Source organism: Notothenia rossii (assembly GCF_949606895.1).
Source record: "Notothenia rossii genome assembly, chromosome: 8".
Lineage (NCBI taxonomy): Eukaryota > Metazoa > Chordata > Actinopteri > Perciformes > Nototheniidae > Notothenia > Notothenia rossii.
The window spans coordinates 63,045,473-63,069,077 of NC_136906.1; the positions used below are offsets into that span (position 1 = coordinate 63,045,473).

The 23,605-nt window shown below is 40.7% G+C and overlaps 2 protein-coding genes across 2 annotated transcripts; one reads left to right on the forward strand and one right to left on the reverse strand.

Annotated features, from left to right (window-relative positions):
* The first annotated feature begins 38 nt into the window (after positions 1–38).
* On the forward strand, positions 39–10,523 carry zfyve1 (zinc finger, FYVE domain containing 1). Its single transcript, XM_079642093.1, has 12 exons — positions 39–1,224; positions 1,310–1,553; positions 2,166–2,426; positions 2,544–2,758; positions 2,877–2,983; positions 3,968–4,076; positions 4,164–4,261; positions 5,345–5,462; positions 6,411–6,581; positions 7,228–7,408; positions 8,255–8,368; positions 9,048–10,523. Exons 1-12 carry the CDS (start codon positions 736–738, stop codon positions 9,278–9,280), a joined length of 2,340 nt encoding a protein of 779 aa, XP_079498219.1. The 5' UTR covers positions 39–735; the 3' UTR covers positions 9,281–10,523.
* Positions 10,453–23,602, reverse strand: wdr21 (WD repeat domain 21). The gene is made up of 13 exons (XM_079642094.1): positions 23,156–23,602; positions 22,909–23,048; positions 22,295–22,452; positions 22,066–22,148; positions 21,172–21,274; positions 14,829–14,972; positions 14,662–14,711; positions 14,462–14,541; positions 14,238–14,330; positions 13,819–13,916; positions 13,104–13,280; positions 12,498–12,612; positions 10,453–11,190 (listed from the first exon to the last, which is right to left on the reverse strand). Exons 1-13 carry the CDS (start codon positions 23,266–23,268, stop codon positions 10,955–10,957), a joined length of 1,590 nt encoding a protein of 529 aa, XP_079498220.1. The 5' UTR covers positions 23,269–23,602; the 3' UTR covers positions 10,453–10,954.
* Positions 23,603–23,605: the final 3 nt, after the last annotated feature.

Below are 23,605 nucleotides of genomic sequence, written 5' to 3' on the forward strand. Positions count from 1 at the left end.
TGGATAAAAACAAGCCGATCAGCTGATGTAAAAGCAACAACATCTACAGTGGTCTGACACAGAAGAGCCCTGCAAGCTAACTTTCTTCACAGCATTAGCTGTATGTGGCAGTCAGCTGTGTGCGTTAGACAGTATACGTGTCCGGTTTTAGACTGTGTGGAGGCAGCCTTTTAGTTAGCCGTCGTCCGTTGGACTAGTAACCACTGCTAGGTCAGTCGACTGAAACGAAGGTTGTTTGTTTCTTCAGAAAGTGTTTTTCTTTGTGTCGGTTAGTGACAAAATAAAAATATGTATTACTGATTTTCAAAACGTGTTTTTTTAAGACATTATGGCTCACATTGACAAGGCTACTTTAAAATAGCAACTTGGTATAAACAAGTTAGCTGCAGCATTACCAAAACAAGACAGGGGATGCAGGGCAGCTAACGTTAGCTAGCAAACTGTTATGCCAAAACAAAGTAATTCACTTGTCTGAACCGGTCTGAACAAGGGCGTTTAAATTCATAACTCTTCCCGTTAACTACTGACTGAATATCCTTATTGGTAAGCAGTAATAAGCTTAACATTTCATTACTTTTTGACAGTATTGTAATTTAGTTTTTGTTTAAATGGCTTTTTACAGAGTTTGAACAAAGATTGCATCACTTAAGCTCCTTAACTGAACCGACACGTTGCTTTTATTCCGCTTGCTTTTAGTAACCGAGGGGTATCCACTGACCTGTCATTTCTTTTGACATGAGTGGTCAAGGTCCAGCTGTAGATAAAGGGATGACCACATTGCTAGGCTGTCAGGAGAGCTACGCCTGCGGGGGTTCAGAAGAGGCTGCGTTTGAGTGCGATGAATGCGGCAGCCTGCAGTGTGCCCGCTGCGAGCTGGAGCTCCATCGCCAGGAGAGGATGAGGAACCACGACAGGGTTCGGATCGCACCCGGCCACGTCCCGTTCTGTGACTCCTGCAAGGGGGACAGCAGCTGCCCCGTGAACGGTGGACGGCTCAGGGCGGTGGTGCGCTGCCAGGGCTGCAAGACCAACCTGTGTTTGGACTGCCAGAAACGCACCCACAGTGGGGTCAACAAGAGGAAGCACCCTCTGACTCCCTACCCTCCTGCAATATCTCCCCAGGACAACTGCCTAGCTGCAGGGGAGTCACACATGGAGATACTGAAGGCCGAGCTGGAGAAGGTGTCCAGCTTCATCTTGGTGGACGAGAGGGAGGAGATGCAGGTAAATACTTTTAAGCAAATAGTTTGACATCTCCAGATTATTTATTTATTTTTGACCATGAGGCTGATCTTTTGTGGATTCTCAGGTGAAGGATGTGGAAGACTTTGTGAGCAGACTGCGTTGCAAGTCAGATGAGCTCCTGAAGGTGGTCTCCATCTTTGGAAACACTGGGGAGGGCAAGTCCCACACCCTGAACCATACTTTCTTCCTTGGACGAGAAGTCTTCAAGACCTCTCCCACCCAGGAGTCCTGCACCGTGGGGGTGTGGGCCGCTATGGACCCTGTGCACCGGGTGGTAGTCATCGACACAGAGGGACTGCTTGGAGCTGGTATGGGACCAACAATGGGAGAGCTTAAAGGGACAGTTCACCCAGCATATTTTCTCTCCTACCTATAGTGCTATTTATTATTCTAGATTGTTTTGGTGTGAGGTACACATTTTTTGAGAGAGGCCAGCCAATGGATCTAGATGACACTTGGCTTTTGGTGTTCAAAGCACCCAAAGAAATTCAATTGTAATTAATAAAACCTCAATAGCAATATCTCATTACAAAAATCATGAACTGGTTACTCAAGCTGATCTAAGGACTTAGTTTTTGGGCAGTTAATGTAGGAACTTCTTTCTTTTTACCAAACTAAACAATTAAACATTTGCAAGGCGGCTCAGCACTAACATTTGTAAAACCTTTAGCGAACTGAAGAAAGGCTATCCCCATTCACTTTAATCAGCGTGGGTTTCTAGCAAGAACTAATCTCCAACACTCAACACACACCAAAACAATCTAGGTTGATACAAATAGTATAAGAAAAAAAAGTGTTTTCATTTTTATTTTGTGTTGAACTGTCCCTTTAATACCATGTAATAAACATCAGTACTGGGAGGCATGTTTTTCCTCAATTGACACACATTAATTAACACCATTATATTTTGCTCTCATCAGGAGCAAATCAGGGTCAGCGAACGCGCCTGCTCCTTAAAGTCCTGGCCATCTGTGATGTGGTCATCTACCGAACCCATGCTGACCGTCTCCATGACGATCTCTTCAAGTTCCTCGGCGATGCATCAGATGCTTACCTGAAACACTTCACCAAAGAGCTGAAAGCGACCACCACCCGCTGTGGTCTAGACGTCCCCTTGTCCACTCTGGGCCCTGCTGTGATCATCTTTCATGAGACTGTCCACACCAAGCTACTAGGATCAGGTACATATCACCCTCTTAATTCTCTAAACTTAACTTAAATGTACTGAAGTGAAAAAGATTGTCAAAAGAATCATATGTTCTCTCACCTTCACTTTCTGTTTTGCTCTTCATCTCCAGACAAACCCTCAGAATCGGTGGAGCGTCTTCTCCAGGAGCGTTTCAGGAAGCTGGGTCTGTTTCCAGAAGCGTTCAGCTCCATCCAGTACCGTGGGACTCGCACCTACAACCCTCCCACAGACTTTAGCGGTTTGCTTCTTAGCCTTGAGCAGCAGCTGGACAACAACACCACCCGCTCACCACGCTCCGCCAGCGTCATCTACAAGGCCCTGCAGGTAAAGACCCTTGATTGTACTCAGAAACTACTAGTGTTATGTATTTACGAATTTTTAAATATCAATATTGACAGCCAGCTTTATTGACTCTTTCTGTCTCTTTATGTCCTTCTTTCAGGCCCTGAGCGAGCGCTTTAGCGGGGAGATAGCCGATGAACACATGGCCAGTAACTCGTTCTTCCCGGATGAGTACTTCACCTGCTCCAGCCTCTGCCTCAGCTGTTGGTACGTGTCTCTCTAAATGCTGCCACCTTTGCATTTCATTAACGTAGTATACGTTTTTAGACCTTTTTATTTCACCCTGGTTCTCATACAGACCTCCATAGTTTCATTCAATGAGTCACAATGAAATTAAGCTTTGATTGAAGGACAACAAGTTAAAGTCGGCCAAATCTATTTGTTGTGACAATGTAAAACACTTTGTATTAGCATTTCATTTTCCTCTGGTGCATCAATAAATAACAACAGTGTAAATCATTTAAGTATTTTTTAGGTTTTTATGAATAATGTTTTTTAAAAGACACCGTCAAAGAATCAACATCAAAGGGGAACACCGCCGTTTCCAGTACATTCCGATATGCTATTTGAATGGCCTAGGAAAGCTGTATTTTTTATTTTGCAACCAACATTTTTTTGAATGACACATTCCCCTGAGTGCTCTCACAGTCATCTATGACAGGGGTTCCCAAACTTTTCAGCCCGCGACCCCCAAAATAACAGTGCCAGAGACTGGCGACCCCCTGTCGACGGGGGAGGGGGGTCCTTGGTATGAAAAAGAAGTTTGAGAAACACTGCGCTAGTGGATTGTCAAAGGGGGAGCCTCGTTGTGGGGAAACTATACAGATGGCTAGTCCGTCCCTGAAAATGTCTATGCAAACCTTATCATTAATAATAATTAAAAACAAAATATTATAAAAAAAATTAATCAATTTTTTTAAATTATTTTTATTTTTAATTTCCATTTTTATTTTGTAATCATCTCGTGACCCCCACTTTGGGAACCCCTGATCTATGAGACACATTTCCCAAATCATTTTGTATGGAGCAGTTCCAGATTTAAACTTGGTGACATCACTGCACTCTGGTTTTTGGATTTGGAAGAGTAATTCTTGTTTATAGTTGTTGCCTGTCGAGGACAATAAATGAATTTAGGAAATGGTTGTCAAAATATCCCCTTTACAAAGTGGCCTTTTGTCCCTTAACTCTCAGTTCAGGCTGTAAGAGAAGCATGAATCACCTCAAGGAAGGACTTGACCACGAAGCCAAACAACGCTGCCGCTACTCTGCACAGTATGACAACCGCATCTACACCTGCAAGGCGAGTACAAGCCCCAATGCCACGCCTGTACATGTTGAAGTTTACCTGCGTGGTTAGATTCTCAATGTCTCTTCTAAAATGTCTCAGGCCTGCTATGAAGGAGGGAAGGAGGTCATAGTGGTTCCTAAAACGACAGCCTCGTCTGACTCACCGTGGTTTGGCTTGGCCATCTACGCCTGGTCTGGGTGAGTCCGGCTACCACAGAACCATGAGGAAAACGATCGGAAATGTCTGCCTGGCACTGTGATCAACCCACTTGAACTATAGAAGAGGGAAAAATCCAGAAAAAAAGGCTTTAATTTATGAGCTTCTCCTACCCAAACAGCGCACAACCATGCTTTTTAATTAGCTAGTTTTGTAACTGGATGGTTGTATAAATGTTTATGGTAAAATTAGGTTTTGGTTGATGTCTGAATCCTCCCATAAAGGGGACCCATCATGCTATATTTGAGTAATATATTGTAGGGCCATACCTATATAAGGTATATTTATAAGTTTTATTTTTCAAAATACCAAACAGATCATGCATTTTAGCTATGCCTCATTTTGCCTCACTCCAGCTCTGTCTTTGCATGAGCTGGAGCTGACCCCCCCCCCCCCTGCAAAGGAGGGGGCGAGGCACAAGCGTCATCTTACTATGCTGTTGCCATGCCACGGCAACCTCTCATTCCCCTGATAGGTGGAGAGTTGACCATACAGGCGGAGTGCACCTCTGTGACATCATAGAGTTGCAAATCAGAATCCACATGTATTAAATCCGTTGCAGCCCTGTTTTTAGAGATTTGGGTATGGAGGAAAATAGAGAGGGTTGTATTTTCTGACACTAGGTGAGTTCCCTGGAACACCGGGGACACATATTCATGTATAAAAGACGTACAAAAGTGCATTTTGCATGATAGGTCCCCTTTAAACTGAATCCAAAACAAACAAAATCCACACCTTTATCCATCTTGGTAATGTATGCTTAAACACACAGATATAATAGGCAAAAATCAGAATAGATCCAAAATGTATGTATATTTATTTCTGTCATTATTAAATTAAGGAGACCAATCACCAACTAATGTAATTTATATGCACTAAAGGCTGTTATATTATCATAAAAGGTAGTTTATCTGACTTATGACTTCAGCCTCTAACAGATCACTAAATGCAGGCAAACTGACACCCACAATGGGACCCTATGGTTCTTACTCTGCCATAAAACCAAGAACAATAGGCAACACAATCTGTCCCCTATAAACTGAAATGTTTTTGTCTTGGACCAGGTATGTCATCGAGTGCCCCAACTGTGCAGTGATCTACAGAAGCAGGCAGTACTGGTACGGGAACCAGGATCCAGTGGAAACAGTGGTCAGAACAGAGATCCAGCACATCTGGCCCGGGGTAAGGTGTGACGCCCAGGTCTAGGGGAACCTAGGCGCAGCACAAAATGCACTCTCCCCCACTCTTCCCACTCCCAAGAACACGGACACTGAGTCAGAGAAAGCGTTTGGTAAATGTATTTACCAAAAATGATAAATAAATTGGAGTAACAAAACCAACAAAAAAGAAACAAACCTTAGAACTCAAAATCTTACCTAACCGATAAATATACAGGCTTCTTACCTACACTAACTTAAACAGGAGAAAACGATCAATCCAAAAAGGGAAGAGAAAACAAAAAGGTTTTGTACTCCTGAGAACATACATCTGTCTTTCAAAGACAGGTAAGGTATAAATGGCCCGCAGCCAGAGGAGAAGGACAACGATATCAAGGTGTGAACACAGAACCATAGAACATAATCTCTTAATAAGCACGGCGTTGCAACGGATCCTGGGAGTAGGATAAGTTGAGTCAGTGAGAGCGGCCGAGGAACTGCACGGCTGCCGATTAATATGCTCCTGTCTCCTCAGTTGGACCAATCAGCATGCAGGAGGTAGCTAATCAGCTAATGGGCACCACCTGCTTGCTCTCACACACACACACACACACACACACACACACACACACACACACACACACACACACACACACACACACACACACACACACACACACACACACATACACACACACACTCACACACACTCAGACACAGGAGGAGGGAAAAATGTACACACAAATGACCTAACGACCCAGGGTCGTAACAAAGGCTACAGTGGGTTTTATGTTGATGCCCAGGAAACTATTACCCAATGTGGTTTATGAACTTTTTTATATTTAACTGACGATGTACACAACAAATGTCAAATTAAGATTCTCCAACAATATTTTGAAAGTTTGATCTACAGATGCTAGGGTATTCCTTTGTATCTTACTCAACCTTTTTTTCTCCTCTTGCCTTTTCTCAGTCTGACGGTTTTCTGAAAGACAACAACAACGCCGCCCAGAGGTTGCTGGATGGAGTCAAATACATTTCCCAGTCAGTGTCGGAACTCAGCGTGAAGCCGGCCAAAGCCGTCACCTCCTGGCTCACCGACCAGATCGCTCCCACCTACTGGACTCCTAACTCCCTCATCTCGGTGCACAACTTAATCTCTCAATTCCCAATTAATTACGGCTGTTAAAACTGCACATAGTTTTCCTATAGAGACAGGAACATCATCTTATCCTCTATGGCAGGGGTGTCCAAACTACGGCCCGGGGGCCAAATGCGGCCCGCGGACCATTTTGAATCGGCCCTCAGCTAATTCAAAAAGTAGAATGGAATATGGCCCACAAATTAAACTTGTGCTTGTCTTATATTGTACTTCTTAAATATGAATGTAAACATATATTACACAGTAGTATTCATGTGTTAATACGACCACTTTTCAAATAAATTCAGTCAAATAAAGATGGAAACATTTTCTAACATAGCTTAAATAAAAATAAAAAAGCCCAATGACTTATTAACATAACAAGATTGAAATACACCCTTTCCTATTTCTCCTTATTATAATCAGGTATGCGCTGCCAACACTCACAAGCATCATTTACCTACATTTGATTGATTTTGCTAACTTAAAACTGAATATACCTCTAGGGAGTGGCCCAGCCCTTCTTATATTTGTCTGTATGTGGCCCTGGGTGAAAACATGTTGGACACCCCTGCTCTATGGGCTTACTGTTTATCTGCAGTATAACTGGCTGTACACACATATGTTATCTTCGCTGTTTGTGTTGCAGAAATGCACTAAATGTGGAGAAGAGTTCCAGGCCAACGACACAAAGCACCACTGTCGTGCCTGCGGAGAGGGATTCTGTGACTCCTGCTCCTCAAAAACCCGCCCGGTCCCTGAGAGAGGCTGGGGGCTCGCGCCTGTCCGAGTCTGCGACGCGTGTTTCCACAACAGAGAAATCTCCACTGGTAAATCCCTCTTAATATAGGACTTAATGTCTACGCACCATTTAAAAAATGTTATTTTTGTTATTACTATTCTGTTTTAGCTAGTTTGTGTATTTATTCTTCTGACTTTTGAATCGTTTTTATGATTTTGAAAGTTATACTATGTTTAAAGGTCCCATGTCATGGCCATTTCTACTGATCATAATTCCATTGTTGAGGTCTACTAGAATAGATTTATATTATGCAATTTTCCAAACTCACATTGGTTTCTCATACAGCATCTCTGTAAAGTATGTGTATTCACACTCTATCCTAAACGGCTTGTTGGTATGGGAACGTCACTGTACCCAGGAAGAAAACAATGGAAAAAGAGAAATCTCCAACGAGGCGTTCAGGGGCAGCATAGACAGGTCTTTTCTGTGTTAGAGTTTTACTCGCTACAGGGTGTACTTTGAGGGTTTGTGACTTTGCAGACCGTTTATATGCATAAAAAGCTACATAACACAAGGTGACGGGTAATAACCGGAAAAGCATGACATGGGACCTTTAAATGCTTGTATTATTTTCGGTTTAAAGCACCTTGAAATGACTGAATGATTGAAATGTGCTATATAATTAAAATGGTCTTGCCTTGCTTTTGGTCTGAGACAGTCCAAAGCTCTTAGCTACAAAGACAACATTCCCTATTCCAAAAAATGTAGTCCTTAAAATCAAGATTGAGAAAGCAGCTCATATTTCCAAATATTGGTATTGAACTGTCTAGGTCACGGAAATAATATTGTGTTACCTTAGTTATAATTAAGTTATGTTGCTCTTTAAAACATTGTGAGTTCCTGAATTTCTGTCCACATCTTTGCTTTGTTGCAGAGTTACTGGACGCTGCCCTGGAGGAGGAGGGAGGCACCCTGATAGCGAGGAAGGTGGGGGAGGCGGTGCAGAACACTTTAGGAGCTGTAGTGGGGGCCATCGACATCCCTCTGGGTGAGCATTACATCAGTCAATTATCAAAAACAATCTGTTTTGAAGGGAATCGACCCACTATAAGTAGAAATACTTTTGTCTTAAAATATCCATATTAGAACAAAAATACTTAAGTAGAAGTGCAGAAGTATTTTGAGCTAAATGTACTTAAACTATCAGAAGTACTCATGCACAATTGCTCTTTCCAAAGTATTTTATTGATAATACTACTTATAGTACAGTTGTTATGGCTTACAAATATATCCAAGAGCATTTTAATGGTATAGTTCGTCAATGTTGAGCCAATGTATTTATTTTATTTGTAATAAATCAAGTAAAACAAAATATAATGCAGTAGAAAGCACAATATTTCACTCGAAATTGCAATGGAGAAGAATCATAAAGTAGCATTAAATAGAAATATTCAGGAAAGTATAAGTATGACAAAACACTTTTGAAAAATACAGTGGTTGATTAAATGCACTTAGTTATTTTCCACCACTTTACAATATGCTCATTATTTTCTTTACAATGTGCACGTTTTAAATGTAACGCCTCTGTGTTGATGCTAATGTTTTTTTCAAATGGAACAACTGTTAAAATAAATAAATAGCGATAAATAGAGTATTCTTACAGCTTTAACTGAAGCACTCTACCCGGCTGTTGTTAGAATAACCCCCCCCCTCTCCTGTGCGTCCAGGCCTGGTGAAGGACGCCGCCCGCCCAGCCTACTGGGTCCCAGATCAGGACATCCACTCCTGCAGCGAGTGCCAGAAGGAGTTCTCCCCGCGCCTCTCCATCCACCACTGCCGCTCCTGTGGACAGGGCGTGTGCGGCGACTGCTCTCTGGAGCGCCGACCCGTGCCCTCACGCGGCTGGGACCACCCGGTGAGGGTCTGCACCGGCTGCAACCAAAAACCAGGGGAGCTCTAGCAGGATGCAGAAGAGGAGGCTGTTTGAGGACGCCTATCAGAAAACTGGAAATTGGCTAAAAGGCTTCAGTTCCTCTTTTAGCGGCATTTCTTGGCTGCCAATAGACTGTCTGTGGCCGGTTTTCAAAACGATTCGTCAGTCCCTTAATGTTCTTTCACTTAAATATGCCTATATTTTACACTGTGAAGAATGTCAGACAGAGTAAGACTTGAATATCAAGAAGGGAGGAGAGATAAAACTGCTTGCTAGCGTTTTATGAAAGTGAGTTTTAAGTGTTAATGCTTACAATTGAGTGCGGTAAATATCTATGTACCCCGAATCCTTTTAAAATGTGTACTGATGTACAACCCCTATGACAATCCCTCCCAGTGTGACTAGTACTATTATAGGGGCTACATGTGTGAACTGTTAGATAATAGATGCGTCTTAAACTGATCCCGGGTAAGCACTTTTATCCTGAGAATGTTTCCGCTGGAGCCCCTGGATATAGCACTTCAGAGAAACCCTGAAAGGATGATCCACCAAAATGAATTATGGTCCTTTTTAAATGGAGTTACAGTAGTTTCCCTCCTCTTCTTCAAGAGGATTAGAACAATCAGAAGCCAATAATGTACTGTAGCATCGAGATGCATTCCTAGAATTACTTAACTTCTTATATAATAAGATTTGAATGGGCAGAACGGCCTTAATAACGCTGTCCACATTGTTTAAATGTAACATTATATATACATATAAGGGGAAAAAGTTTCCTAATAGGGATATTTTTTTGAAAGGCTTGTGTTGTTTTTATGTTAAAGTACCATTTGCTTACAATACACATCTGATTTTATAGAGTGGCTGGCTCACAGTAGCAACATGGAACAGAAAAATAATAACTTAAAAACATCTTTTGAGGCTGGCCCCTCAAAACAAGGAACATATTTAGAGTGTGTTTACTCTGTCTACACAGGCTGTGTAGCTAGGAGCAACTGTACTGTACAATCATCTGACAAATACATCATGAGGATGCAGCTTGGGCTTCCGACTGAACACTAGGGGGTTGTGAGGACTGGATTTTATTTTTTAAGTGACTGTTTGGGAGAGTTTGCTACCAATTCCACAAATAAGCTGAATTAATAGGAATCGTATTACTGTCCCTGTCTCAGAGAAAGATGTTCAATGAATACAAAATATCAAAAGGAACAAATCAATACCTTTATGCACATGTACGCTCATACAGTATGTAATAAACTGCAGAAACTCAGTCTCTCTGTGTCATTTAGGAGCAAATACAAAGCATTAGATATCAATAATTTCTTTAGAATAAGACATGGTGTTGATTTACATTATGAGCGCAGCACCATCCTTTTCAAATCAGATCAAAGAAATCCTAAATAACATGTATAAAAAAATCATCCAATTCTTAAGTAAGGGCACTTTTTCTTGTAAATGTTACAGATTTCTTAATTTCGGTAATTGCCATGTATGCCACACGTCTATTACAATAACATAAAAAAAAACACCCATGGAGAATTGATTGTAACCCCCTATATGGAAGCAAACCTGTGTGCATGAACTGCATACTGGCCAAACCTTGTCTTTATAAAATACCTAAAGATTTTGTATATGAATAAAACTCCTTCCATACATTTGGCAAGTCCTTGTTTTGATAAGATTCGTCAGTTTTCAGTCTTTTCATACGGAGCCGGCTGGCTGCTCTTCTCCTTCTTGGTAGTCGGTGTTGTATGGGAAGTAGTAAAGGTCGTGTTTGACGGCCATGAGCAGGCCGGGGAGCCCCCTGCAGCCGCCTAGCTTGGAGGAGAAGACCACACTGGGGATCATGTCGTTAGCGGCCGGGTGGGGCGATGGGATAGTCCTCAATAGGTGGCCATCTTTGAGGCTCCATAACCTGGTGTAGCAATCCTGACCGACTGGGGAAGGAACAAAGGAGGAAAATCATAATTTGTTTTTTCTTTTTTCAATCTGGTCGGAAAGAAAGATTAATCTGCAACTGGCTCAAGAGCATGTTGACTTGCACTAAGTACAGTATGTCAGCGCATAGTAGGGCTGTGCGGTTACGGCAAAAATCATAATCACGATTATTTCTGGTCAATATTGACATCACGATTATTAAATACGATTATTCATTGACTTTGAAAACATCAATTTATTGAACTTTAAAACAAATTAAAATAATAATTTGAACAGTATGTTTTTAACAGTTGATTACCCTGAACTTTAAGTATAATTCAACTGAAAAACCAATAATAAATACCAATAAAGAAGATAAACAAATATTTTGGAGCGCACTTCCACAACCTACTAAACATATACAGTGCTTGAATTGGGCCGGTACTTCTGATTTTCACCCATCTGGTACCGTTACTTCTTACTGAGTACCGGCACGGTGCCGGTTAAATCTGCTTCACGTGAAGCAATTCAAAAGCAAGCTGCGGAAAGATGTACTCAGGGACGAGGAGTCATTTAACCAGCCGCCAGTAGGTGTCAGGCTTTAGCCATATCCGCTGCCTTTCATACTTTTTTTAAGTACAGTGAGCCTTTCTAAAATATACAGTAAAGAGACAAACCCACCAGCATTATAGGATATACTATAAGACTTTGAGCCAAATTCTTGTTTTTGGGCTGTATAAATAAAATTGACTTGAAACAGCTGTTGATTTAGAGTAGCCTACTGGCACCTTTTTTATTCCAATTCAAGCACTGCATATATAAATATGATAACTAATGTCACTCACAACCTGTAATGTTTAATTATACTGCTACACGCAGTGCTCTTATTTCGTAACCCCTTATCCGGGAACCGGAAGTAGCTAAGAGGCTCCGGCTTGACGAGGTCAGGGAAAGTTGACTGAACGCTAGAGGCCGGAGAATAAAGACACAGCAACTAAAGCTTCCCTTGTAACGTGTTTATATGGATTTATTAAACAGACTGCAAGTCACAACACAACCTGGCTGAGAGGGCTTTTAGGGAGGGGTAGAAGCGCACACGCGGGCAGGATGTATAACGCAATACAAATTGAGAGCATCATTGGGAAAAGGGAATGCAGCAAAATAATCGTTGCAAGGCAAAATCGTAATCCAGATTAAAATACGATTAATTGCACAGCCCTAGCGCATAGTGGTGTAACCTGGTAGGTAAGTAGTTAACTGGCATAAATGAAGTGAACATTTTCAAAGCCACAGTGTGTTGATGTGAGCATGTTGTGTTGTCTCCTACCTGCCAATAAGAGTCCCTCTGGCTCGTTGACATGAATGGGAAGGTAGGCGTGCTCATTGTAGTGCCCTTTGTACTCCTGCACAGGCTTTGTCGCACGCACATCCCACAGCTTAATCTGCACAGAATTCAAGAAAAACACAATGTTAGCAATATTAGCATTCATGTGGGTTTTTGTCACCAACTAAATACACGCTTTTCATAAAGGATATGGTATGGTAACCATTACTTTCAATATTTATTTTATTTTCAAGCTAAGTTCATAACCTGTAGTTTATGCACACCTGATATGGCTCCATTGCTTTTTTCTAATAAAAAAACATCAATTGCACATTGCAGTCGTGATGTCTTCTTCTGAAGATCTTTTTGGCTTCAACGGCAGGTAATTTATCGGGTATGATTTCATCATCAAATAATATATAACATACATTTCTCATTATTAGCTGTGTGCATTCCTTTTTTTTTTTTTTTAAATAATATCTTCTTTTTCCACTTGTGTCATTAGCCTCATCTCAGGACCTAAACATCATCAACATACTAGCCGTTTACAACTTAACGTCGTACCAACGATCAGAACCCAAAATCTAATCGTAAAGCCAATAGCCAGACCTGGCCCAGCATGTCAGCAGCGAGCAGGTAGTTCTCATCCTGCAGGACGCGTACGGAGGTGATGGCTGACTCCTGATGGAAGCGGCTGGCCTTCCAGCTCTGATCCCTGCGGCCGCGCTGCCGCAGGTCGATGCTGAAGATCTCTCCTGACCGGCAACCGTTAAACAGCACTGGGTCCTAGGGGGAAAAAGGAGGTGTTTCACAATAGGCGCTTTCACTCCGGAGCACTTTTCCCCGTACTTTTCCCGTTTAGTTCCGATAGTTCCTGGGATTTTGCGTTCACACCAAAAAGAGAACTTAGTTCATGAGAACTTTTACCCCCTTTTTAGTGCCTGCTAGAGAGGTGGTACTTTCCTGGGGAGAAAAAAGTTCAAATTTCTGATTGGCTGGGCGAATTTTAAACCACGCCCCGTAAAACTCAGAAAAGTTTGGTGAAGCCGCCAATATATTTGCTGGCATTAGCATTATTAGCATTAGCCGCGCGCACCAACGGAGAGATAATAACTTATGGCAACACAAAAAAAAACATGGGAGCGGTGGAGTGATGAGGAGGTGTCGGCGTTCTGGCGATTTACTCGGAAGGCTTCGGTAGAAGCTGCTGGGAGTCCCAGCGGCTAAGGGTCCATTATTTGCTCTCTTACAGTGTCCTTTGTCACAAGCCCAACTATAGCATGTTACCAGTCATTTCATCACTTGAATGTATCAGATGACTCACCCTAAGGGCAAACTGCTGAGCCAGCACATCGCTACCGGTGCTGTACGTCTGCGTTCGTCCCGTCTCGGCATCTTTCACAATCACCCTTCGAGACAGGCCTGCCATCACATGCAAGAACACATCGTTTTTTTTAGATTAATACGATTGTGAAAAGGAAAAGTATGCCTGATCAGATAACACAACATTTTCTGGCAACATATGCTCTCTCACATAGGCAACAATCTCTCCCGATGACTGTATTCCAAAGCAATCATGTGTTTCTGTACATTTATTCCATCCAAACATATAGAGCCTTATTTTATAGATTGTTTAACACTCCAAAGCTATATACAAGCCAACCAATGTACGCCTCTACATAAGCAGGATATAATAATGATCTGCTTATAATTATCATGAGTTGAAAGAGGATGAATACAGACCAGTGCTAAAGGTCTTGTCAAACTGGGGGTTGAGGCACCAAGCACAAGACCAGGCGGAGGATATCTTGAAGCTACACAGCATCCCGGGCTGGTCTGAGGAGAGAGGAGAAATGTTCAAATGTGGATGCAAACGAACAACATGAAATGTGTTTTTGAAACAAAGTAGGCTAATATGAGTGTCATAAATAGCGTGAGAAACCTGATAGGATTCTACTCAGTACAACCTGGGTTGGAGTTGCTGAAGAGGGAAGCAGGAAGTAAACTGACACAGCCCGGGGTGTCCGCCGCTCCAACCAGACACAGCCTGACGGTCAGATAGGTCAAGGGAAATATACTTGTGTTGTCTAAAGCGGCACATGTGTTTTAAGGCATGTTAAATTATAAAAAAATTAAAAAGACAACTACAGTAGCTGAAAAAGGATACAAGACGTGAGAGTCCGGGTAGTTGACCGAGGCCCAGCAGATGGAATTCACCTGAAACAGCCAAATGTTAAGCTTATCGGATGTATCTTAGTATAATACAGAGGGATTTCTTGAAATGTTAGGTGGAACATTGGTCTGCAGACAGTGTAAGCTGTTAAAAGCCCCCACCTTGCGGTTTGTGAAGTAGAGGTTGTCGCACATTTCCACAGACAGGGACCCCCGGCTGCTGCTGCTGAAGTTCATGATGCCGTACTTGCAGCCGCCGTGTGACACATCATTCACCGTGAACACCCGCTCACATGCTGAGTCCCCCTGAGGAAGAAGAAGAACAAAAGGTTTGACTTCCAAAAGATTTCCAGACAAACATATTCTTTTTTTTTTGTAATATATTTTTTATTGACATTTGGCAGCAAACAATTACACAGTGTTTTTTCAAGAAATAGTAATTGTACATCTTAACTTTGTCCGTCCGAAATGCTTTTTCCTTTTTTTACACAAAGATAAAATAGAAACAGTAAAAAGTTTCTCCATTGTGACACAAAAAGTTCCAGTTTTTGATTGACTGATGATGCTATCCTCTCCATTTTGTAAATGTCCATTGTAATATCCATCCATGCGTTTAAAGTTGGGGCTATCTGGTGATAACCACTTCCTTGAGAGCTTTTTTACTCACCACCAGCAACAGCAACCAGTGTGTGTGTGTGTGTGTGTGTGTGTGTGTGTGTGTGTGTGTGTGTGTGTGTGTGTGTGTGTGTGTGTGTGGTGTGTGGTGTGTGGTGTGTGGTGTGTCAACCCAGTCTCACGGCATTTCGTGTTATAGTCACGACATTTAATCTATTGATTTGTGTTCACCAACACGATTTCCCCCTTCTTTACATGTCACACAGAACGATTTTAAAAGCAATGTATTTCTATTGGTAGTGTGTTTTGTGCCTGCAACACGTCTTTTTGGCCGGTCTGGTCGGAAGATGTAGGGTTCATAAAAAAATGTTCTTACTCAATATACAGCCACGAATATTGTTTTATTTTTAAATCGTATGATTTAATTCTATAATCTCTGGCTTTTTTTGCGTCTGTCAGGAAGTGAATTTCAAAATAAAATAACCAGAAACAGATACACACCCACTGAATTGATTACCCAAAATCCTCAGCTATGGTTTAAGCTCGGTGACTGGATGTTTTAGCCGCAATGCACGTTGGGATATGGTGTTAATGCGATATGAAATCCGAAAAACATTTAAAAAAAGAAAAGAAAAGAATAGTTTATTCCAAGTGTGCTTGCTTTTCTCTTTGAAAGTCATCACATAATAGCATTGTAATACAAGGTTCGGCTGCATAAAATATTACAGATCTGCCGTAGTTCTTTATTTATGGAGCCCTGATGAGAAGACCTTTGGACAAACTGGAAGAAATGCCACCGAAACTGAATACGTGACGTGGATCATAAATATATCAGCAATTAAACAACATCTTCAATTTCTCTTCACACAATACGTCTCCTCACAGTATCAACACTAATGTGGCTGACTTTTATATTTGATCCAATTGGTGGATAGGTTATATTTACACCATAAAGGTGCACAGCTGATAGAAAAGGACTTGTAGTTTTAAAGATATTACTGATTTTCTTTGAATATAAGAATGTAAATACTGAGTTGAGAGAATAGTGAGGGGATTTGGGTGATGGGAGACACATCTATGGAATCACAATTTCAATAGCTTACCGTTAAATGACGGATATACTTTTCTGTCTGTGATGTTTTACAAATCAGATATTAATGTGTAGAAGTAAAAAATGTGAAATAATATAGCAATATCCTGTAAAATGATGTGAAAACATGAATAAAACTACACATCTTCAGATGTTATACATACATAAGTGTCCTACATTAATAATAAAAAGTTATTATGGCTGTGTGCACCTTGTGTGCACCGCCTAGTGGTTAAAGCACGTTATTGAATTATTTTTTAATATGTTATATTTGATGAAAAAAATATTAAGAGTACATACTTTCATAAGGGGAAAGTAAAAGGTCAAGGATAGAAATATAGAATATAAAAAATCAGGAAGATACTGTAAGGGATCTCAACAATAAAACAGTTTAGTGCTGGATGTACAAAGATATTAATAGGAGGATGTGCAAAACAGAAAAACGAATTAACCTTTATTTAAACATTAAAGAATACTTTAGATCAGGGGTACTCAAATACAAATGTTAAAGGTCCAAAAAAAAGTTTTTAATAAGACAAAGGTCCGATTATTACGGTCATTCAACATTTAAAAAAATTGCAACAAGATTCTTAACACGAGGTTGCAAAAACGAAAAAAAAACTGTATGCAGCAGTTTTCATTGTTATTGCGTCTGTGCTTGATCCCTCAGAGTCGCAGAGCTGCACAGTTATGAATAAAGGCAGCCGCACCCTCTTTCATCCAGCATTCCCATCATTGCTTTATAAGTGTCTTGCCCCCTTGTGTGTCCACTGAGGTTCGTCAGGCCCAACACATCTTCAACAAACTCCCCCTTTGCCTCATCATAAAAACTCACAAACACCAGCAACTGAGCATTGTCAGTGGTGCCAGTGGACTCATCCACAGCTAAGGAAATGCACTGTGCATTTTGTATTCCATCACAAAGCTGATTAATCAAATCACCAGCCAGTATGTATGTTCTTCTGGTTGCTGTGGAATCTGAGAGGGGGATTTGCTTTATTTGACCTGTTATTTCCTCTTTTTGTTTGCCTTCAAACATGGTCTCCATCACTTCAGTCATGCATTATTTTATACTTCAGTTATTATCGAGTGGAAAGTCCTTACCTACTGGCCTAGTGGTCACTTTTTTTTGACTGGGCAGTGTAGTTTTACACACTGTCTTATTTGACTTTCTCAGGACTTAGAACAGTTTTTTGGGGAAAGACCCCCACAAAGAAAAAACACGTAAGGTCATCATCTTAACAGTTTTGTATGCTCATCCCGTGAACAGAGCATCATGTCTATTACAGCTGAATGCGGCGATTACCATTTTGTTCAGCAAAACGCCTCACAAAATTAGTAAGATCCAAAGCTTTAGTGCGTTTTGATTCAATGCTGAGTACAGCCAAACTTGACAGTCTCTTCTCTGTCATTGTAGACCGCAAATAACTCATTCCTTCAGTACTTGGGTCCGAATCAGTCTATGGTCCGAATGCTTCTCGTTTTGCGCCGTACCGTTCAAATCGAAATCGCCGCCAATCATATCTCAACGCTCGCGCCATGGGTTGACGTGCGTTACAAGACGTGTGTCTTGTGCTGCATTCACTTGCACTCGGACATTAGAGACGTTCTCTCATAAATGTCTGATGAGCCACAACTTTTCTTTCAAAACAAAGCTGCCAACTGGGGTGGCAGCTGGGGTGGCAAGGCCTATTTTTAGGGTGGCAGTTGCCACGCCATGCCGCCCCGGGGTCCCAGGTAGGTGAAACTAGGCTGCTAGCTACAGTACAGATGCAACTAGATGAGCTGTTAACTCTCGCTCTGACTTCTTTTTTTTTAAACACACATTTTTCCCACCCGCATTCTGTGAAGACCCGCCCTACTGTGCCTCTGATTCGCAGACTGTTGGTGGGGGGGAAAAAACGCTGATGGGATGCTGAATGTGATTGGACCAATGCGTTGACAGACACACACAGACACACACAGACAGACAGACAGATAGAGCGCTGTTTGTACACAACGGAGAATTTTGACTCGTTGCGTTGTCTCAAAAATAACACAGATAATACAGATAATACATATGAAAAGTATAATTTCGCTCAGAGTCCAGAGACAGTTGTCGTTCGGTCCGGATCCGGACCGGAGTCCGGACTTTGAGGATGCCTGCTTTAGATTAAGGTCTTCTTTTAAATAAGAAAAAAGCTTTGGGGGTATCTACAGATAAATATTAAGCCTGACAAAGTACTTGACGTCTAATATATTGCTTTCCTGCAATGTTAACTTTGTTGAAGCACTTATTTTAACTGATATTATACATATTAATTATACTCTTATGTAGATAGTATAAGAAATGTGCAGAATATGACAGTTTAATGGTGGAGGTATACACACATATTGATAGATGTCTTGTAATGCACTGTTGAGGAACCTGTGACCCAAGTTCTTCATTCATTGCATAACTTCAACGTAGTTGTGTATATGATATGTCAATAAAGATAAACCTTTGAAAATCTTGAAAGGGATGTGCAAAATAGCCATTATACAGTCTTTAATGAACTATTAGTAGAGAATAACGAGTAATGAATATACTTTATTACTCGTTTCCATTCATGTCAATTGCAGATAAATGTTTAGTCTTCTCAAGCACCAACTATCAAATATCTCTCCTGATTGTTGGCACTTGACAATCACCTTCCCTCAATTTTACTCAGGTGTAACTAAAGTCTGCTTTAAGGGTTGTTTATATTTCACATCATTAATCAGAATCTGCAAAGTTACTAAAATAAATGTAGTGGAGTAAAAATACCAGGATAACCTCTGAATTGTAGTGGAGTAGAATGACAAAGTAACAATGAGCTGTCATGTGGGTATATATTAATGCTGCCCATTATGGAAACAAGCGATTTTCACCCATTTATTAATTATATGTTTTACATTTGATAACACCAATGTGTTTAATACTGGCAACTTCTAATTGTGGGAAAAACGAAAATGTTCAGAGTAGAGAAGTCCCATAGAACATTTTGAGAAACACAAAAGCCAGCATGTGTAGTTATTCATCTCGTTGGAGTCCAGTTTTGGATAGTCTGCCGTGGTTTCGTTCCATTTCAAAGTACTATTTGACGCTCGGCATAACCTTGGCGCACTGCCACTCCCACATCCAATCCCAGAGCTTGAAGATTAATCACGGGGACTGTAGTCCCAAACGATAGCTGAGGATTATGGGTAGTATATAGTGTCTTCGGCCATCCTAAACTCCGAAATGTTTTTCACATTTCATATCGCATTAACACCATATCCCAACGTGCATAGCGGCTAGGCCTGTCACAATAATTAATTGTGTTGGACGATACATTTTTCTGGAAATTATTGCGATAAACGATAATATTGTCGGCACCTTTTTAAGACCATTTTAGACATAATGATAATATATAATAATAATTCAAGTACATCCTTTCAAACATAACTTTTTATTGAACATTCAACATTGCAAATGAAATGTGAAATAATATTAAAATATATAAATTAATAAATAAAACAAATTAATTAAATTATAATAAATTAATTAAATTACACACAACCAAAACAATAAATTAAATAGAGTCAGGCTGGAAAACAGAGCTCTCTCTCTCTCATATATATATATATATATATATATATCGTGTTTGCTCCCAGCTGGGAAAACGGAATGGGGTGGTTGTGTTTTAAGTGGTTTAAAATGCGTGGTATGGCCTGCTTTTGTCGCTACCTTTTTTAAACCAATGCGACACACCGCCCGGCTCATTCAAGTCCGTAGGTTCGCCTCATTGATTTGGTTTGAATCCAAAGTACTGCCACACCGGAGAATCGAGATGTGTCGTCAGGTTTTATAACCAATTCCATTTCACTTTAAATTCCCCGCGAGTAAGTCACACATTGTCTCCCGCTTGTTGCTATATTATTAATTTGGCTGCTACGCTGTTGCACGTGCACGCGGAGTGTTCTGACCTGGCTGTGTGTCAGCCCCGCCCCTCACAGCGCGCCTGGCAGCAACAGCGCTCCAGGCTAAAATGCTGGTCACATCTTTATGTAAACGGCAATTTATCGAGCTCAGAAAAGTTATCGAGTCCATTTTTATTTATCGTACGATAAGTCAATTTATCGATTATCGCGACAGGCCTAATAGCGGCTAAAAAATCCAATCAGCGAGCTTAAACCATAACTGAGGATCTTGGGTAATCAGTTCAGTGGGTGTGTATCGCAACGATGCTCGAAATGTCCCATATAGGCCTACGTCTGTTTCCTGTTACTTTATTTTGAAATTCACTTCCTGACGGACGCCAAAAAAGCCAGAGATTATAGAATTAAACAAATAAATAAAAACAAGGATAATTGTGTGTTATTGTTGAGTAAATAACAGTGTGTTATTTAGAAAATAATAACAAATTAGAAGGAAAAAAATATTTAAAAAATACAGATTTCAGTATTCTGAGGTTCTGAGCCCCAATTATTTTCCTCACGGACGGCAAAAGAAAGTCAGACATTATACGATTTAAAATAAAAACAATAATCGTGGCTTGATATTGAGTAAGAACATGTTTTTATGAACCACACAGCTTCCGGTCTTTCAACACCCGACCGGACAAAAAGACGTGCTGCAGGCACGAAACATACTACCAATAGAAATACATTGCTTTTAAAATCGTTCTGTGTGACACGAAAAAAATGGGAAAATTGTGTTGGTGAACACGAATCAATAGATTAAATGTCGTGACTATAACACGAAATGCCGTGAGACTGGGTTGGGTGTGTAGTGTGTGGTGTGCGTGTGTGTGTTCTCACCACTATGAGTCTGAAGTTGTCTGTGTTGGGGTTGCTGTTGTCCGTGCTCTGGATCTCTAGTTGGTGGCGTCTCATTCCACTGACCTTCACTTCATGCACCAGCCTGGAGACACACAGTAACCACGGTAACATGAAAGGACAATCATCTCAACTAAATCAATAACTCTGCTCCTCGCCACCATCTGACAATGCCTGTGTTAGAACTGACTATAAATCGTCTCATTGATAAATCGATCAAGAGAAAAATCATTGCGAACTACTTTGATAATCGATTATGGTTTAAGTACATTTTTCATGCAAAGCTGGCCTAAAATTACAATTTCAGTCCCTCAAATATCATTACCTGATTATTTATGCTTTGTGTAATGTTTAAGAAGAATATCTTTGAGTTTTGGACACTTAGACCTTCAGAAACCAGGATGGATGTTTTTCACAATTTCTGACATTTTATAGATCAAATAAGTAATTGATCAACCTTGAAAATACATGGGAAATTAATCGATGAGGAAAATAACCTTTAGTTGCAAATCCTTATCCATGTTTTTATGTATTTATGGAAATGTTAAGCAAAAATACTTATCTAAATTGCATTTGGGTTACAACTATGTGTCAGTTTAATTCTTACAATTACAACTGACAGGCAGCACAATATCCTAAATAAGTTATAGCATGTTCCTCTATGACTGTTTTCCAACTCGTCAAAAACGATTTGCATCATGATTAGCGGCTCGGCAATGCCGCAAAGAAAACTCCCTCAGCACATACAGAACGGATTATCATTCAAGTTTGACTGTGTTTGGTTGGTTTCTTTCTCTCTAATGTATTACAGCTGTGGATAGGATACAAGAAACAGCTCGATGTTCAACATTGATTGAGAACAGTGCGATGCGATACCTGCAATACGAGTTCTCAGGTAACATGCCAAGGTGTCTTTTCTGCAGCAGAAGTGAAGTGTTCAGTCCTTTTCTTGGTGCTTTCTATAAAGAAGATTATACATGATCAATAATCAAACCCACACATTAAGGGAAACAATTGTAACTGAAGCTTCAAGCACACGAAAAACAACCTCATAAACGCTAAAAGCTTCAGAAGAATTGCCATAATTTCCTCTCCACGGACTTACTTTCCTGGGCTTTTCATCCTCCGCCAGCATCTTGTTTCTTTCTTTCTCTCTTTCTTTTTCCTTTAGCTGCTCTCTGGTCAGCGGGTTACAGTTGTTGTGTCCGGGCAACAGGCGGAAGTAGCGATTTTTCTCCGAGTCAAAGTAGAACCCAGGAAGCTCTGGAAAAAGAACCGGGTGATGAAATTAGGCATGGATACCTTTTGTTCTTGTAATTCAAGTTACAGCCATCCATGATTATGTTGTTAACAGAATAATTATCTTTTCATAAGAGATAAGATAAGAGACAGACTTTTTTTATCATCTATATTTTAACAGTGCAGCACAGTACATAGAACAGAATTTGCAAAAAACAAGATACAAGACAAGGCATACAAATACTGCAATACTTAAAATACATGTATTATAGATAACATACAGATTGTTTAGGTTAGGTGTCATGTGTATGTATCCCTGGGATATTTCTGTAGTAAGGTGCAAGTAGTCCAAATAAAGGGTATAAAGGATTGTGTGTTTTCTGATCAAGTCTTTATAAAATGACAGCTTACTGCCAATAACAAATACAATTCTGTGTCGTTGCGTTTCAATTTTGGAAGATGTTGGTCAGTTGTTCTCACCTGGTGCAGCACTGCTGGTCTTAGAGGAGGAAGAAGAAGAAGATGGGGAGGAAGACGAGGAAGAGGAAGAGGCGGACTGGTGGTTTTCATTTCTCCTCTGAGGTGGTCTAATTGACGGCCCTTCCTCATTATATCCAGACCTGTGAACGCAACACACCGTGTCTCTTACTGACGTCACAACACCTGCCCTATTGAACACATATCACATTTTTAACAGAACAAAGCTTCAATATTTACTATCACTTACGACTGTTCGTCCTGAGTTAATCTTTGCCGGTTTCCCCTGTACCATCCATGGCGTTGTCCACCACCTCGTCGCTTATACGGTCGCTGTCCTTCTTTCCAGTTCCACTTCTTCATTCCTGCTGTTTAGGTCTAACAGTAAGGCTCCTCGCCGCCACACGCTGTCTTTCAATAACTTCAGTGTGTACGAGTGTGTAAGGCTAGTTGATGTAGCATGTTTACTTGTTAGCCAAGTTAGCAAGTGGCAATCTTTAGCATTTTAAGGTAACATCACTGAACTACACATCTTTTGTGACACTTTTAAAGCAATGCTGTACAGTAAACGTAAAGACGGGTTTGATATGTTATTGAAGACACTTTCCTTTGAGTGCAAACAGTCTTTATTTTCTTAATAAACGGAGTTTAGGTTACAGTTTTAAGACCACATGAGCTAACAGGCTAATTGCTGTATATT